Here is a 16786-nt window from a genome sequence, read left to right as displayed (position 1 = left end):
GTACATTAGGAAATGGGAGGGAAATGGAGGCTCAGACAAGATAAGCAACCGTTCCTAGAGTTACAGAGCTAGAAGATGGTGGAGTCTGAGTTGAGATCCCAGAAAGGGGCTTCTGGGGTCCTTGATTCTAGGTCAGACGTAGATATCCTAGGGGAATGTACTTTTTCAAGAGGGAGAAGGACGGTCTGCAAACTACACAATTTCAGATTGTCGTCGGTGGAGAGAAAATAAGGCAACAGGGTATTGAGCATCTGCTGCTCTGGATGGTGTGATTAGAGATGTGTGGGAATTGAGCACAATGAGCAGAGGCCAAGCCGTTCTGGAGGTGGTTGGGGAGCTCAGGAGGCCCAAGGCCTGGACACACTTGGCGTTGACGGAGCTCATCAGGAGTTTAGATTTCCTTGTTAGTTTCTGTTAGTTTCCTGTACTACTGACATTTTGGCTGGGGAATTCTTTGTCCCGGGGACTGTCCTGCACCTCAGAGATTCCGGTTGCAACCCACGGTCCGATAAACGTTGGCACACGATGGCCCTGCTGCTGTGTCTTGGGGGATGGACCGCAGTGGGCACAAGAGTAGAAGCTGATCCGGATGTGGTCCAGAGAGAGAGGAGGTGGTGATGGTGGTGGCTTGGGTTAGGTAAAGCATGGGGGTTGGTGGGGGGTAGCTGGACTCTTCTTGAAGGTGTTCCCCACTGTTGGACCTGGTTTAGCTAACCTTAACTGCTAACACCATCATGCATTCCTTGAGGGCCTCCAGATGTGAGGCCCCTGGGATGACACATCCTAACGTGTTTTTGCTTTACAGATGAATGAAATTGAAGTATGTCCAGAGTGTTACCTAGCTGCTTGCCAAAAACGAGATAACTGGTTTTGTGAGCCTTGTGTAAGTTGCATTTCTTTTCCTTACTTCATTTTCTGAGCCCCATGCCTTAGATGGCTACCCAAGGCTACTTTGTCCAGGTGGTTTATTCAGTGAAACTTTAGGTGAAGTTTTTTTTTTTTTTAAAGATTTTATTTATTTATTTGACAGAGAGATAGCGAGAGCAGGAACACAAGCAGGGGGAGTGGGAGAGGGAGAAGCAGGCTCCCTGCAGAGCAGGGAGCTCAATGCTGGGCTTGATCCCAGGGACCCTGGGATCCTGGCCTGAGCCGAAGGCAGACGCTTAACGACTGAGCCACCAAGGTGCCCCATTGGGTGAAGTTTTTAAATGATTTTTGTAGTGATAAAGTTATGGCAGAATGTAAGTGATCCAGATAGAATAAGCCTCTGGGGCTGAAAATTCATGTGCCAAAGGGAGCACTGTGAATTTCTGGGTTTATTAACTCTGGGCGGGCTGCAGGGTAGAGAGCAAGAAGGAGCTCATCAGGGAGGGGGCGCCCCTCGGTAATGCAGATAGCGGGAAGAGAGTGCAGTGAGTGTGTTCTTTTGGATCTGTGTTGAGAGGTTTGGAAATACCTCTCTGGATTGCCTCCATGGTCTCTCCAACTTGGTGGTTTGGGGTAGGGGTTGGGGAGAGAAAAATCACCCTGTTTTCCTCATGGATCTGCATTTTCCAAACTGGTGTTCTGCAGAGAAGTGTGTTCTTGGGGTGGCCTGATGGGAGGGTGGGAGGAGGGTGGGGGTGGAGCTTACTGGGAGGCAAGATGGGGGCCAGTAAAGTGGAAAAGTAGAACATAGTTTATGTCTCTTCTGCCTTTGGCAATAAACACCTGCATAATTAAGGCTCTGGGCAGCCTCAATAAAGGACAAAGGTGGCTAATTCTACCCCTTGTTACCTGCCAGTTATAATGCACATTTAATCCCCCAACTTAACGGAGGGTGTAGGCATTGCTGTCTCCATGTTGCAGGGGAAGTAGATCCTCTTGCTCACGGCCACCCGGGTAATAGCATTAGAGCCAGGGTCCAAGCCTGGTCTTGTCGGTGCTCCGTCCTTCTGTCTTGTCGTTCACCCCCAGAACCAGCTTTGCCTGGGGCCTACTGGCCTCACGCCCTCCTAGGCGAGCCCACTTGGGAGACCCTGCCTGGAACTGTTCTCATTTAGTTGGTGGCCTTGTTGACTCGCCACACACCAAGCTTTATATGCGTGTCTTGCTGTCAAATACATACAAACTCTGGATTTTGTTTTTCTGTTCCTAGAGCAATCCACATCCTTTGGTCTGGGCAAAACTGAAGGGGTTTCCATTCTGGCCTGCAAAAGCTCTGCGGGATAAAGATGGGCAGGTTGATGCTCGTTTCTTTGGACAACATGACAGGTGGGAATTCAAACCGGCTGCAAACGTATAGCGTTAACTGCACCTTTGATACTATGATGGATGCAAGCAGGGGCAGAGTATTATTGTGTTATTTATTGTCATGACACCAACCAGTGATCTTGTGGTTAAAAATACAGTCCTGGGCTGTGTTAAGCCTGATAATATGTGGGCTTCAGTGTTTTCAGGTATGTTTAAGAGAAGAATCTTGCTTTCGTAGTTTTGTTGATGAAACTGGCACCATAGCTATTTTAAGTGCTGCTTGTTCTTTTTTGGATTTTCTAGAGCAAATTAAACTGCCGTGCAAATTGCTTTTCAAAATAATGCTTTCAGAGATCAGAAGTTATTTCCCCAGATTGCCAGTAAATGAATTTCTTATCATTGTGCTGGGCGGTTCCCTCCTGTTGCCTTTTCTCTGAAGCTAAAATAGGAAATTATAAGAGGTGGCTGTTTTAACAGGTGGGAGCCCTCCCTGCCAGCCTTTCTACCCTCCCCTTTCCCTTGCTCACAGGGAAGTGAATTGTTCCAGCTCTTAGCAGTTCCTGCTCCTACATGCTTGTGAACAACAGGTAGACCCAGATGAGCCGTGGTTAATATCTCAGTTCTCTTTTAGCAAGCTGTGTTGTGATTAAACGAGGCAAAAACCTTTCGAAGCCCTACCAAGTAGTTTGGAAAAGTGTTTGTGTTGGGGAGAATACTTAAAAAACGTACCCTAAAAATTATGTACAGCCACAGAATATACAGAAAATACAGTGTATAATTTCAAACACTGGAATCCGAACTGTTAACTCTGTTCAGTTTTGCTTGTCTTCCAAATAAAAAAAACCCAAAGAGTGAATATTGCTAGAAATCCATTGTCTGGAGGCAAAATGGGAATTCGCTGAGAGGGTCCTGTTTTTGTTTTTGTTTTGTTTTTTTTTTAAGAGTTTATTTATTCATTTGAGACACAGATACAGAGAGAGTGTGTGCATGAGCAGGGGGAGAGGCAGAGGGAGAGGGGGAAGCAGGCTTCCCGCTGAGCCAGGATCCTGATGTGGGGCTCGATCCCAGGAGCCTGATGTGGGGCTCGATCCCAGGACCCTGGGATCATGACCTGAGCCGAAGGCAGACGCTTAACCATCTGAGCCACCCAGGCGCCCGGGTTTGATAGGAAGTATTTTGCTTTGTTTGATTTTGACCACTTTGCTTGGAGATCTTTTGTTGCCTGCTGTGGGCTAGGTCATGTGCTGGTTGCTGGGGATTTGGGGGTGAGCAGGCAGACACTGTCCCCAACCATCTGAAGGCTGGCATCCTAGTGGGGAAGACAGATAATACACAAGTAAACATACAGGCGAGATGATCTCAGATCAGGAGGTAATGGCCGGGATTGAGTGAAGATCTGGGTGGAGGGACAGACAGAGCCATCCTGCTGGGCCTGGGAGAAGCAGGAGCTCGGGGTGATTTGGACAGGGAGAGCGGGGGAGGCTGGTAAGAGATGGGTGGGGGAGGGGCAGGGCCCCGAGCACACAGGCTGTGGTCAGAGTCTGCCTTTTCTTTGAAGAGCAGGAGGAATTAGTATCCGGTTGTGCATCTTCCTGCTGCTTCATTATTTAGCCATCTTGATGATTTGGGATTATTCTCGTTCTGTAATATGACCCAGTGTGGATATATTTAGGACATAGGTGGGTGGGGGAAATCAGTGCTTGCCCCCATGCACCAAATATTCTCAGACTCTTAGCATCTTTGATTCTGCTCTCAGTTTAGCCTATTCTGCATGGACGTCCTCCTGCATATCAGCTACTGAAGGTGGCTTAGGGGACTTGAGCTCTGCTAGTCCTAGTCCAAGGCCATTTCCCCGGAACTTGCTGGTATAGGTTGGTTCTAGGTAGGAACTGTCGTGGAAGCCGGCACCCCGCCTCCCCCATTATTTGTGAAAAAGACGGCAGCCCAAGTCTGATGCCCGTGAGGTTTGCCTAACCCTCTCAGTGTCTTCTGCTCCCTTGGAGGGAACGTGCTGAACTGTTGGCTCATTTTGGGTGAGGGGAGCCCCTTGGCGTGGTTAAGGACACTGCATGGCGGTGGGGAGTTAGGTGGTGGAGCCGCAGAACCTTGGGAGTTCTCGGGATGAGGCCACTGAAGTCCCTTCCTCCCAGGAGATGTTCTTCAAGCAGAGCTGGTCAGACCCAGCAGCACAACGTGGAGGCTAAAGAGATGGGCTAGGCTCTCCCTTTCTCACGGAGAAACTTTGGGGTTGTGGAGCAGAGCATAAGCCTGGACACATGTAAGCCACATTGGTTAGGAGAGCAGAATAAGAAATGGCGCAGCCAGTTACATCTTCATTGTCTGGTTGATAAAGACTAGAGTGAGCCCGGGGAGGTGCTCCTACAGATCAAGTCATGTTCTGAAGAGTCTTGTCGTGTGCTTTTTGTCCTTTAAAAATTTTTGCTTTTTGGGGGTTTGGTTTCATAGACATACACACACACACGTACATGATACCATATAAAAATCCGGGCAATATTTTATCAAATGTCTGCAGAGCCGCAGAGGAGCGAGCTGGCGTGAATGGAGTGCCTTTTATGCGGCAGGCATTGTTCTAAGCGCTTTTTGCAGAAGCTGCTTTATTCTCATTTTACTGAGAAGGAAACTTGAGGCCCAGCGTAGGGAGTAGCTCAGCTGTGTGACTCTGGGGCCTCTCATAACATTGCCCCCAGAGACTTTATTTTTGTTAAGCAAATCTAACTTCCCTTTAACTCTGTCCTGGGCCTGCTCTAAGGAAAGGGAATACTTTCCTGAAATCAGTTGGCAGACACCTTCATGGAAGGCAGTTGAGACCCTGGCAGGAAACGGTTAAGGCCCCGACCCCAGGCAGAGGTGTGGGGGAAACACAGTCACAGTGGCCGGCTGCATGCTGGGCTCCCGGTGCTCTGGGGACTGGCCACCTGGCCGAGGTGCATTTCATTTGTTCCCCGTGACCCCGCTCCAGGGAGGGGCTCATCCTCCACCTTACCAATGGAGGTGGAGGATGACGGAGCGGAGGCCGGCTTGGGGAGGGGGAGTCGTTTGTCCAGGGGCAGCTGGGGGATCCCGGCTTCTCCTCCGAGCTGTCCTGTCTAGTCCAGACTCCTGCTCACCCAGTTGTAACAGCCACAGACTTTCACCCACGGGGCATCTGGCTCCTGCTCTGCCTCATTCTGTTTGGCTGCAGATGTGGTTCCTCAGGTCTCTGCGGGATGACAGCAGTGAGTTGGGGTGGATGAGAAGCTGGTAATTTGCAGCACGCTGAGAGAGCAGTTAGATATTTTTGGGGTGTTCGGTTTTAGTCTGTGTCACGATCTAGTTATGACCGGGAGTGGCAAACCTCCCCAGTCTGTGCCCTGAATTCCACCCCATGCACATACTTGACTTTTCCTGGGCTGCTTTCTCTTCAAAATAGGAACGAGCCGTTAACACTTGGGTAGAATGCAGTATAAGCAGTCCATATTTTTTGCTTCTCTTTAAAATGCTGGGAGACTCCGCATCAGTGGGGTGGGGGTGGGGGAGGGTCCAGATTCCTGCACGGGCACGTGTGAGGTTCCCCAGTAGACAGTGCTTGTGTTGGACTGTTCTATCTCCCCACCGTCCACTTTGCTCCCCATTGCTTTGTGTCTGGCGTGAGTTTACGGTCTGTGAAATCCTAAAGGCCTCCCTGGAAAAAGCTCATTCTCACCAAATTCCCAGCTACAAACGGGTTCGGGTTCGAGGCCAGGGAATCAAATGCCACACAGTCTATCCTCCAGCTCTCGCTTGGGCTCAGCCCCCACCCGGAGCAGTGGTAGGTTGTACTGCCATCTGCCTGCAGCCACTCGGCCACTGATTCCAGAAAAGCAGCTCTTGTTCTCGTGAAGGCTCTGCAGAGCATACTGGCTTGTGGGGGGGGTTGAAGGCAGGAAGACAAAAGCAGTCGGGAATGGAAGGTGGAGGCTATTCCTTGCTTATTTTCCACATGAATTCTCCCCTATTTGAAGCCATGCATCTCCTTGCAGGGTTATGGTTTTCTTTTTTTTTTTAAAGATTTTTTATTTTTTTTAAAAGACTTTATTTATTTGACAGAGACCGCGAGAGCAGGAACACAAGCAGGGGGAGTGGGAGAGGGAGAAGCAAGCCTCCCGCGGAGCAGGGAGCCCAATGTGGGACTCGATCCCAGGACTCTGGGATCATGACCTGAGCCGAAGGCAGCCGCTTAACGACTGAGCCACCCAGGCACCCAGGGTTATGGTTTTCTAGTGTTTCCTTCTAGTGCCATGTAGAACCCCAGTGTTACAAGAGATAGGAAAGCTCTTCACGTCTGAGTGCAGAGCACTGGACTTTGGGACTGATTCTCTTTTAGGAGGTGCAGTCCTGGATGCAGGGACTGTTTCCTTTTTTTTTTTTTAAGATTTATTTATTTATGAGAGAGGGGGAGAGAACGTGTGGTGGGGAGGGGTAGAGGGAGAGGGAGCGGAAGAGAGAATCCAAGCAGATTTCTTCGCTGAGCGTGGAGCCCATCGTGGGGCTCAGTCTCCATGACTCTGAGATCATGACCTGAGCCAAAACCAAGAGTCAGGTGCTCAATGGACTGTGCCACTTAAGGGCCCCAAAACGTTTATTCTTTTTTTTTTTGAGAGAGCATGCATGGGTGGGCATGGGGGGCAGGGAGGGACAGAGTGAGAGGGAGAGAGAGAGGGAGAGAGAGAATCTTACGCAGTCTCTATTCCCAGTGCGGAGCCTGACTCAGGGCTTGATCTCACGACCCTGAGATCATGACCTGAGCCAATACCAAGAGTTGGACGCTTAACCAGCTGAGCCCCCAGGTACCCACAGTGACTGTTTTCTTACTCTTTACTCACCCAAAGCCAAAAGGGGATTTACTATTTTTTTAATGGATTAAAATGACTACATTTAGGAGTCTTTTAATGTTTTCACTAAGTTTGCTGTTGGTGTTCTGTTCTTATGACAGAACATGTCTGGGTTAATGGTTAAATCATGTATTAACCATGCAAAACCAAGTCATTTTAAAAGAATAGATATGTATTTAAGAATCTTGGCCAAAAAAAAAAAAAATCTTGGCAAACATACAAGGCTAATTTGGTTTGCATTAAGGAAAAAAACAGTTCTGGAAACAACCTAACTGTCCATTGACAGATGAACAGATAAAGAAGTCGTGGTATGTACATTTCAGGGGTTCCTATTCAGCCTTAAAAAAAAAAAGAAGATAGTAGGAAGGGAAAAATGAAGGGGGGCAATTTGGACGGGGAGATGAACCACGAGAGACTATGGACTCTGAGAAACAAACTGACGGTTTTAGAGGTGAGGGGGTTGGGGACGATGGGTTAGCCCGGTGATGGGAGGGCATGTATTGAATGGAGCACTGGATTCATTGTTATACGCAAACAATGAATCATGAAACACTACATCAGAAACTAATGATGTAATGAATGGTGACTAACATAACCTTAAAAAAAAAAGATAATATGGTAAATAAAGAAAACAAAAAGATGGGCAACATAGTTGAACCTGGAGGACATTGTGCTAAGTGAGATAACCTAGTCACAGAAAGACAAATCACTACATGAATTCTACTTATAGGAGCTATCTCATGTCAGATCCACAGAATCAAAGGGTGGAATGGTAGTTTGCCAGGGGTGCGGGTGGGGAAATGGGGGGGTAACCAATCATCGGGCATAAGATTTCAGTTATGATTAACAGGCTGTAGAGATCTACCGCATACCTGTACGTTTACGTGTTGGCACTTAAGCGTACCGTGATAAAATACATTAAAAAAAAGAAAACTTGAAAAAAAGAAGAGAGGAATCTCTGACAGGACCAAAGTTGACTTCAGCTCTTCTTTCTTTTCTGCACTCCTAGGGCCTGGGTTCCAATAAATAATTGCTACCTCATGTCTAAAGAAATTCCTTTTTCTGTGAAAAAGACAAAAAGCATCTTCAACAGTGCAATGCAGGAGATGGAAGTGTACGTGGAGAACATCCGCAGGAAGTTTGGGGTTTTTAATTATTCTCCCTTCAGGACACCCTACACGCCTAACAGCCAGTACCAAATGCTGCTCGACCCCAGCAACCCCAGTGCCGGTGCTGCCAAGATAGACAAGCAGGAGAAGGTCAAGCTCAACTTTGACATGACGGCATCCCCCAAGATCCTGATGAGCAAGCCCATGCTGAGTGGGGGCGCAGGCCGCAGGATCTCCTTGTCCGATATGCCCCGCTCCCCCATGAGTACAAACTCTTCTGTGCACACGGGTTCCGACGTGGAGCAGGATGCTGAGAAGAAGGCCACCTCGAGCCACTTCAGTGCCAGTGAGGAGTCCATGGATTTCCTGGACAAGAGCACAGGTCAGCCTGGGGTGGGAGATGGGGAGGAGGCCCCTGGGACACAGGGCTTCCATTGGGGCCACACTTGTCGGGGTCCAGCGGACCAGCGCCCCTACATGCAAGGGAGCTCTATGGCGTTTTGCTCCAGTGGAGCATATTTAAAATTTTAAATGAATAACCCAGTGGGATTCTTGCTGTTAGGAATCAAGAAGGGAGAAAAGTCCCCAAAGGCCAGATGGAGGTCATTCCTAGCAGTGGGCAGAGGTGGCCAGTAATCTTTCAGAGTTCAGGTCACATTGGCTCTTGGATTATCACAGCAAAACTTCCCGTAACAGTTTGTTTCTCAAGAATATTATTTTAGGGGGGTGCCTGGGTGGCTCGGTTGTTAAGGGTCTGCCTTCAGCTCAGGTCATGATCCCAGGGTCCTGGGGTTGAGCCCCGCATTGGGCTCCCTGCTCTGTGGGAAGCCTGCTTCTCCCTCTCCCACTCCTCCTGCTTGTGTTCCCTCTCTTGCTGTGTCTCTCTCTGTCAAATAAATAAATAAAATCTTTAAAAAAAAAAAAAAGAATGTTATTTTAATCAGAGGATTATCTGTCAAAACTATACCTTCCCATTATGTAAGTGCTCAAATATTAGAGCAGGGTATAAGGTCAGCAATAATGTCCTCTCCCTGGAGCACTCCCACTCCTCAATAAAGGTCGTAGACACTTGCTGTAGAAGAGTGGTGAAGAATGAGGATGCTCGTCTCAAATCCCACCTCTGCCACTCACTAGCCACATGGCTTTAGGCAAGATACTTAATGTCTTTTTAAAAAATTTTTTTTTATTTTTTAATTTTTTTATTCTTATGTTAATCCCCATACATTACATCATTAGTTTTAGATGAAGTGTTCCATGATTCACTGTTTGTGCATAACACCCAGTGCTCCATGCAGAATGTGCCCTCCTCAATACCCACCACCGGGCTAACCCATCCTCCCACCCCCCTCCCCTCTAGAACCCTCAGTTTGTTTTTCAGAGTCCATCGTCTCTCATGGTTCGTCTACCCCTCCGATTTCCCCTGCTTCATACTTAATGTCTTTTTTAAAACAGATTTTCTCTATTTAATTTAGAGAGAGAGAGAGAGAGAGAGTGCACACATGAGTGGGGGGAGGGGGCGGAGGAAGAGAGAGAACCGTAAGCAGACTCAACGCTGAGCATGGAGCCTGAGAGGGGGCTCGATCCCATGACCCTGAGATTATGACCTGAGCTGAAATCAAGAGTCAGATGCCCAACCAGTTGAGTCACCTGGGTGCCCCAAGATACTAAATGCCTTGATGCTTCAGTTCCCTCATCTGTAATGTGACATAGTAATGGACCTGCCTCATAGGTTCTTTTGAGGGGTTAAAGGATGACGTATACAGAAATCACTCAGAATAGTGCCTAAAACAGTAAGTGCTACAAAGATGTGGGCTGCTATATTATTTCTTATGGTGGTTGCTCAGCAAGTGCCTACACGGATTTTGAGAGGTGACGTGCATGAGGGATGCTGGCCGAGTGTAAGGAAAGTGTGACTTAAATGGAATACTTTCTACCCAACTATTATTTGGTTGCATGTCCAATGCTTAGGAACTTTATTGCTTCCACAAGGAAATGGGTTTACTCCCATTTTTCTTAAAACATGGCCTTCTCTGTTGGTCTACCTCTGAGAGACATGGGCACAGAGAAGCTTCTGCACTAATCATGATGATGAAAGGCAGCCAGTTTTCAGGCTGTGGGCTGGGGAGACTGGTCTAGGGGGCAGGACCTGGTGAACCCCTGGACACATGCCTCACCTCAAGGGCTTCAGCCCATGGTTGCCATGTAGGAATGTGGCCTCTTGGTTTTCTGATCTTCTCATTACTCCAGAGAAGTGGGGAATTTGCATTTTTATATAAAACCCCCAAATATTAAATGTCAACTCAAAATGTCTTCAGATGTTTTCCAGAATGAATAAAGCACATCTATAGGTTGGACCATCAGTTTTAGGCTTCTCACCAATGTTTTAAGCTTGGACAGCCCTTCAGACCCCCTCCCTTCCCCTTCCTCTTTCTTTTATCCCTCCATCCCTTCCTCCGTTTACATAAGAACTCTTTAAGGAGCAGGCACCCGCTCTTCAAGAGACCACCGAAGTCCCCAGAAGGTAAAAGGATGGGGACTCTGTCAAGTGAGCTCAAGGAATTCCACCCGTTTTGGTTGTGTTGTTTCTTGTTCCTGGTTGGTTGGTAATTTTCAAGTACTGCTTGTAGCTGTTGGTGGAGAGAGAGTTAAGTACCAGTGGCTTTTGGTTCTTCAAAATAAAGGCTGCAATCTCTTTCCCCAGTTCTGACCCTAACCATGGGGTCCTAGGTGCTCAGTTGCATTTCAGAGCTTTGTTCTAGGATGATGCAACTTCTGACATAGTTTCAGAACAGAAATTTGCTTTTGCCTCTCAGTTTCAGACCAGAGTTCTTAAAAGCTCACTTTTATTCATTACATGATCGCATTTAAGCCAAGCGAACAAAACACGTAATCACACCAACTCCGCAGCCTGTTACCTCTCCTAGAGAGCTTGCTTTTGAGAAAGTGTTCTAACTGGGCAGCAGTGTTGCCCGAATGTTCATCAGCATCAGTTTTGCCGCATGCTAGTACCTCTGTTTTAACTGTATACTTAAATATTAAATCGCAACATCGCTTTATCCTAAGCTGAATAATACGTATAAACTCGTACTTAAATTGCTTGTTGCATTTTTTTCTCTAATATACATTAAGTTAATACCTAACTTGTAAAATAGAACATGTTGGTCTGTGAACCACTGTTTTGTATCCTGTTCCATATTTCAGGAAACACAGTTTTAGAGGAATCTGAGAGCATGTGTAGTGTGTTTAATTAAGCTTTTCTCTTTTCCTTGGGACATAGCAAGATTGAAATGACAGTAGAATTCCTGACAAAACTCCTCATTATTCGAATGGCTTTTCTAAGTGGTAAATGAGATTCTCCATTTCAGTAGACTTTAAAGTCCCTTTTCCAAAATATGATCTTCTTACCAGCATGTGCTTGGATCATTTCGCTGATTATGAGTTAGACAGCCATTGAGTGGTATGGGTAGAAAAGGCAGTACTCCAAATCATTTTAGTCTTACATATTGTCCCCTTTTCTGTAAGGAGCCAGATAGTAAATAGTTTAGGCTTTATGCGTCTCTTTCTCAACCGTGCAACTATTCAACGCTGTCATTGTGTTAATAAAACAGCCACAGGCTGTGCGTGGTTGTGACACTGAAATTTGACCTTCCTATAATGTGTGTGTTTCATGAACTATGAATCCTTTAGGTTTTTTCCAGCCATTTACAAAGGTAAATACCCTTGCAGGCCATATAAGAACAGGTATTATGCTAGATTTGGTCCCTGAGTCGGTTTGCCAGCCTCTATGACGGACTCAGAAGGAACCGTAAGTCAGTCTCCTCACCTTATAGAGGGCCAGTTGAGGTCCCTGTGGACAGTGTAGGGAGGTGCCTGTGTTCCTCAGCCAGATCCTGAGTCTAGATCCCATTTTCTTTTCATTGCACCCTAGCGCCCTCTGCCGTTGGCAGCGACGGTAGCATTTAGGAGAAGGAGAAGTAGACTAGATTGAAATCCCCCACAGTCAGGGAGAGTATAATTGAGATGAGATTGTGATTTATCCAAAATTATGTAAACAAACAAACAAAAAAGATGGTCATAGGATAGAAAAGCCATATTCGTTTCAGTAATAAGAATTTTGTGGCCAGCAATATAAGACTGCACATTGAGATAAGTTATTAAATAAATCTTGTATAAGATTTTAGAAAGCTTCCTTTTGTTTTGGGGGTGGGGGAATCAAGAAACTCAGAATCAGGTGTCCGTAATCCACAGAATTCGATTTCATTTTCTAAGGAGCAGTTTGCTCAGCCAGAAGGCTTTCGCTCATGGTGTCCTGGTTACCGATCGGAGTGGTTTATATTCTTAGTGATTTTCCTGCTTCCTCCTTGATCTAGACCTCTTGGCCATAACTGATGCCTTTGCCAATATTTGCTTGCAGGATCCTGACTTAAGTCATGAATATGTATTAGGGTACGAGTCCGAGCGCCTGGGTGTCCCCACTCTCTGTAGCTCCACTGTGGGTTACTGTTTAGGGAGAAGGGAAGATGTTTTCATATATTCTTTTTTTGTGAAATCACTACATACTTGTCATACAGTAATCATTATTTACAAAATGAAAGTCAGAGTTCACCCCACCTCCTAGTCAGCCGTTAGATAATGTTTTCAGGACTTTTTCTATGTTGGCTTATGAGTCATACTATTACGTTGAAAACTCAGATACTTGCAGGGATCAGACAGGTATGGGAATGAGCAAGGTTGGGAAGTGGTGGCGACTGGGATGAACTCCATGTAGCAGAAGTCACTTTCTTTCTCATGACCGATCACACGCAGGTGGTTGCTTGTGTATACTTCCTAAAGCAATACATACTCTTCTGATGCATGATGCACTGGAGCATTTCATTATAAAAAAGCTCCTTAAACCCAGGTGATGAAATCATCACCTGGACCTTTCAAAACGCTGTGCTCTTGAGGTATGCCTTTTCTGTAGGGCCTTGGGGGCCTTTCTTTCCTGCTGATTCTAGCCAAGTGGGAATGTGGCCTCTGTTGCCATTTTTCTCATTGTTCAAGAGAAGCCTCAAATAGTTTTCTTAAGTGTGGATTACCCCAACTTTTACATAGTGGCTCAGATTTATAAAAATCATTACGGTGCATCGAATACCTCCGTAGATCACTTGTTTGCAGTATCTGTTGTAGCCAGTTTTGAGTTTTCTTTTCTTTCTTTTTTTCTTTTTTAAAGTAAGCTCTGTGCCCACTGTGGGGCTTGAACTTATAACCCCAAGAGCAAGAGTCGCATGCTCCACTGACTTGAGCCAGACAGGCGTCTGAGTTTGTTTGTTTGTTTTTAAACTTAACCTTGTGTTCTGAATATTTGTCCATACTAGTTAAATAGCCCTTTAAAAGAGCCTTTCTGTCCTATCTTGGATTGTCCAGTGATGTTCTACTATGTGGATCATCTGTGCAGGCCACCAAGAGTTGTGCAAGCTACAGCCCTTTGAAGATGTAGGTTGCTTCCAAGATTTTCTAAGTAGAAGAAATTTGGCATGAATCACTAACTCCTCTGCCTCCACCTCCCAGAGTGCTGGGGTGTGTGGGAGGGAAGGGGCATTTTTTTTCTAATTTAATTCTAAGACTCATGTTTCATGGAGTCAGAATAGCACTTAGCACAGGCTAGGGTTTTGTAAATGTAGATAATAAATGATGTGTTTTAGCCCACACTCGTGAATTGTACATCAAAGTATAAAATCTGATTAAATTATTTGTGACTTCAAAGGCGATTAGTTCTTCCTCTGTGCAAGACTTACGGCTTTACAAAAGGATTGGCATCCATGTCAAAGCTTAATTGAAACGAGCATTTCCAAATGTCTTTCTGCTTTTGAAAATGTCTAGCATGATTTAACACTGTGTTTCTCAATCTCTGCACTGTTGACTTTGGGGCTAGATGATTCTGTTATGGGGCCTTCTTGTGCTTTGCAAGGTGTTTAAACAATATCCCTGGCCTCTGGGCACTAGATGCCAGGGGCACCCACCCCTGCCCACAGTTGGCAGCTAAAACTGTGTTCAGACATTGCCGTGTGTCTCCTGGGGACATAGTCGCCCCTCCAGTTTCCATTGAGAACCATTATGTTAATGTACCATGCTTTTGACTTTTAGCACTGATAACAAAATTCTCATTGCTGAACGTTCATGTTTGAAGCTCCTCCGTATTTACGTTTAATTATGTATCATCTTCCCCCTGAAGATAAAGGATTCCTTTTCAACTTTAATATTATACAATAAATAGCACATAATTCTACCCTGAGAGGTAACAACTGTTAAGAATTGGGTGTTCCTAAGAAAAATAAATAAAAAATAAAAAATAAAAAAAATAAAAAATTGGGTGTTCCTTCAGATTTTTTTAATGTGTAAACCACATTGACAATCATTACCAGAATATTTTGTGGTCAAATGGGATCATACTAGGCTTTCTGCTCCTTTCAAGGGAGCAGTGTTTCTCTGACATCTTTCTGTGTTTATCCATATAGTTCTAGTTGTCAGCATATAGATGGCATGTGAATATGACAGAAATGATGGGGGCATGTGATTGATTGAATTTTAGGAAACATTTCTTAGGGGAGGAAACCTGGTTTTATGAAATAATATAGATGCAAATATTTAAATGGATACATTGATTTTTTTTTTTTTTAAAGATTTTATTTATTTATTTGTCAGAGAGGGGAGAGAGAGAGAGAAAGCACAAGCCAGGGAAAGGGGCAGAGGAAGAGGGAGAAGTAGACTTCCCGCTGAACAGGGAGCCTGACACAGGGCTCCATCCCAGGATCCTGGGATCATGACCTGGGCCGAAGGCAGATGGTTAACCGACTGAGCCACCCAGGCACCCTAATTTTTATTTTTTAAAGATTTTATTTAGTTTAGAGAGAGAGAAAGCATGCACACAGGGGGAGGGGGGAAAGGGCAGAAGGAGAAGGAGAAGAGAGAGAATCTCAAGTAGACTCCATCCACACTGAGCACAGAGCCTGGCTTGGGGCTCGATCCCATGACCCTGAAATTATGACCTGAGTAGAATCAAGAGTTGGACGCTCAACCGACTGAGCCACCCAGGCGCCCCTAGGTGTTATTTTTTTTTTTTTTTCAAGATTTTATTTATTTATTTGACAGAGAAAGACACAGCGAGAGAGGGAACACAAACGGGGAGTGGGAGAGGGAGAAGCAGACTCCCCGCCGAGCAGGGAGCCCGATGCGGGACTCGATCCCGGGACTCCAGGATCATGACCTGAGCTGAAGGCAGTCGCTTAACCAACTGAGCCACCCAGGCGCCCCCTAGGTGTTATTTTTTTAAACAAGTCAACCATGCTTGTGAGGGCGCCTGGGTGGCTCAGTCAGTTAAGCGTCTGCCTTGGGCTCGGGTCATGATCCCAGGGTCCTGGAATCCAGTCCCACATTGGGCTCCTTGCTCAGTGGGGACCCTGCTTCTCCCTCTTCCTGCTTGTGCGTGCACTCTGTCTCTCTCACAAATAAATAAATAAAATCTTAAAAAAAAAAAAAAATCTTAAAAAAAAGTACCTTGTTAAAAAAAAAATACTTCCTCCCTGCCGATGACTCCCAAATCTATTAAAAAAAAAATGCATGTGAAAAAGATATAGGTTGGAGATAATCTGTCTATCCATATCTATATCTGTGTCTACCTTTCACATGTTTATTGACCATATTTTCCCCTGAGCTGCTCATTTATGTCTCTTCTTTGGATTGTTCATCAATCATTCTCTTAGCACACCTTGTTTTTTAGTAGCTGCATAATATTGAGATTATTTATTTATTTATTTATTTATTTTTAAAGATTTTATTTATTTATTTGAGAGAGAATGAGATAGAGAGAGAGCACATGAGGGGGGGAGGGTCAGAGGGAGAAGCAGACTCCCCGCCGAGCAGGGAGCCCGATGCGGGACTCGATCCCGGGACTCCAGGATCATGACCTGAGCCGAAGGCAGTCGCTTAACCAACTGAGCCACCCAGGCGCCCCTATTGAGATTATTTAAACTGATGTCTTTTTATGAAGAAGATTTTCCTTGGGTTGCCAGTATTGTTTCTTTGTTGCTTATCATGACCAGGATCATGAGAAGAGAAACGGAGAGCTCATTCTTCCATTAACTCTCTCATGTATCTGCTCATTCTGTCAATGTCTCGGACACCAGGTGGCATTGTAGGAACCAGGCAGGGCCCCTGCTCTCCTGGGACTGATGTTCTCATGGCCAAGGGGAGATGGTAAACAAGAGGCTCCTTGACCCCCTTGGATGGGGCTGGTAGGGGAGGGCTCTGAGGGTGGTGTTTGAGGGGTACCAGGCAGTGTGACAAGGGTGGGGGTGATGGTGAGGGCCTTTCCTCTGGAATCATGAGTATATATAAAGGCTTGAATTGGGAGCAGGTTTGAATTTGGAAGAACGGTACAAAGGCCTGTGTGTGGCTGAAGATTCCAGAATGAGGAAAGGAAAGGTCAGATGTGTGGTTGGATTTTATTCTGGGGGGATCGCATGCCTCTAACGTGGTTTTATTTATTTTTAAAAAAGATTTTATTTTTAAGTAACCCCTACGCCCAGTGTGGCG

The 16786-nt window shown here is 45.9% G+C and overlaps 1 protein-coding gene across 8 annotated transcripts in view; it reads left to right on the top strand.

The window, feature by feature from the left end:
• The window catches only part of ZMYND8 (zinc finger MYND-type containing 8), a 124819-nt gene that overhangs the window by 60298 nt on the left and 47735 nt on the right, over positions 1-16786 (top strand). For all 8 annotated transcript variants that reach the window (XM_021688887.2, XM_044918954.1, XM_044918953.1 and 5 more), the window contains exons 9-11: positions 806-883; positions 2138-2253; positions 8113-8594. In XM_021688887.2, the coding sequence (XP_021544562.1) occupies positions 806-883; positions 2138-2253; positions 8113-8594 (676 nt within the window). The remainder of the gene's footprint in view (positions 1-805; positions 884-2137; positions 2254-8112; positions 8595-16786) is intronic.

The sequence above is a fragment of the Neomonachus schauinslandi genome, chromosome 10, assembly GCF_002201575.2.
Source record: "Neomonachus schauinslandi chromosome 10, ASM220157v2, whole genome shotgun sequence".
Lineage (NCBI taxonomy): Eukaryota > Metazoa > Chordata > Mammalia > Carnivora > Phocidae > Neomonachus > Neomonachus schauinslandi.
Note: the sequence above shows the minus strand (reverse complement) of the source record. Positions and strands in the feature narration are given on the sequence as shown.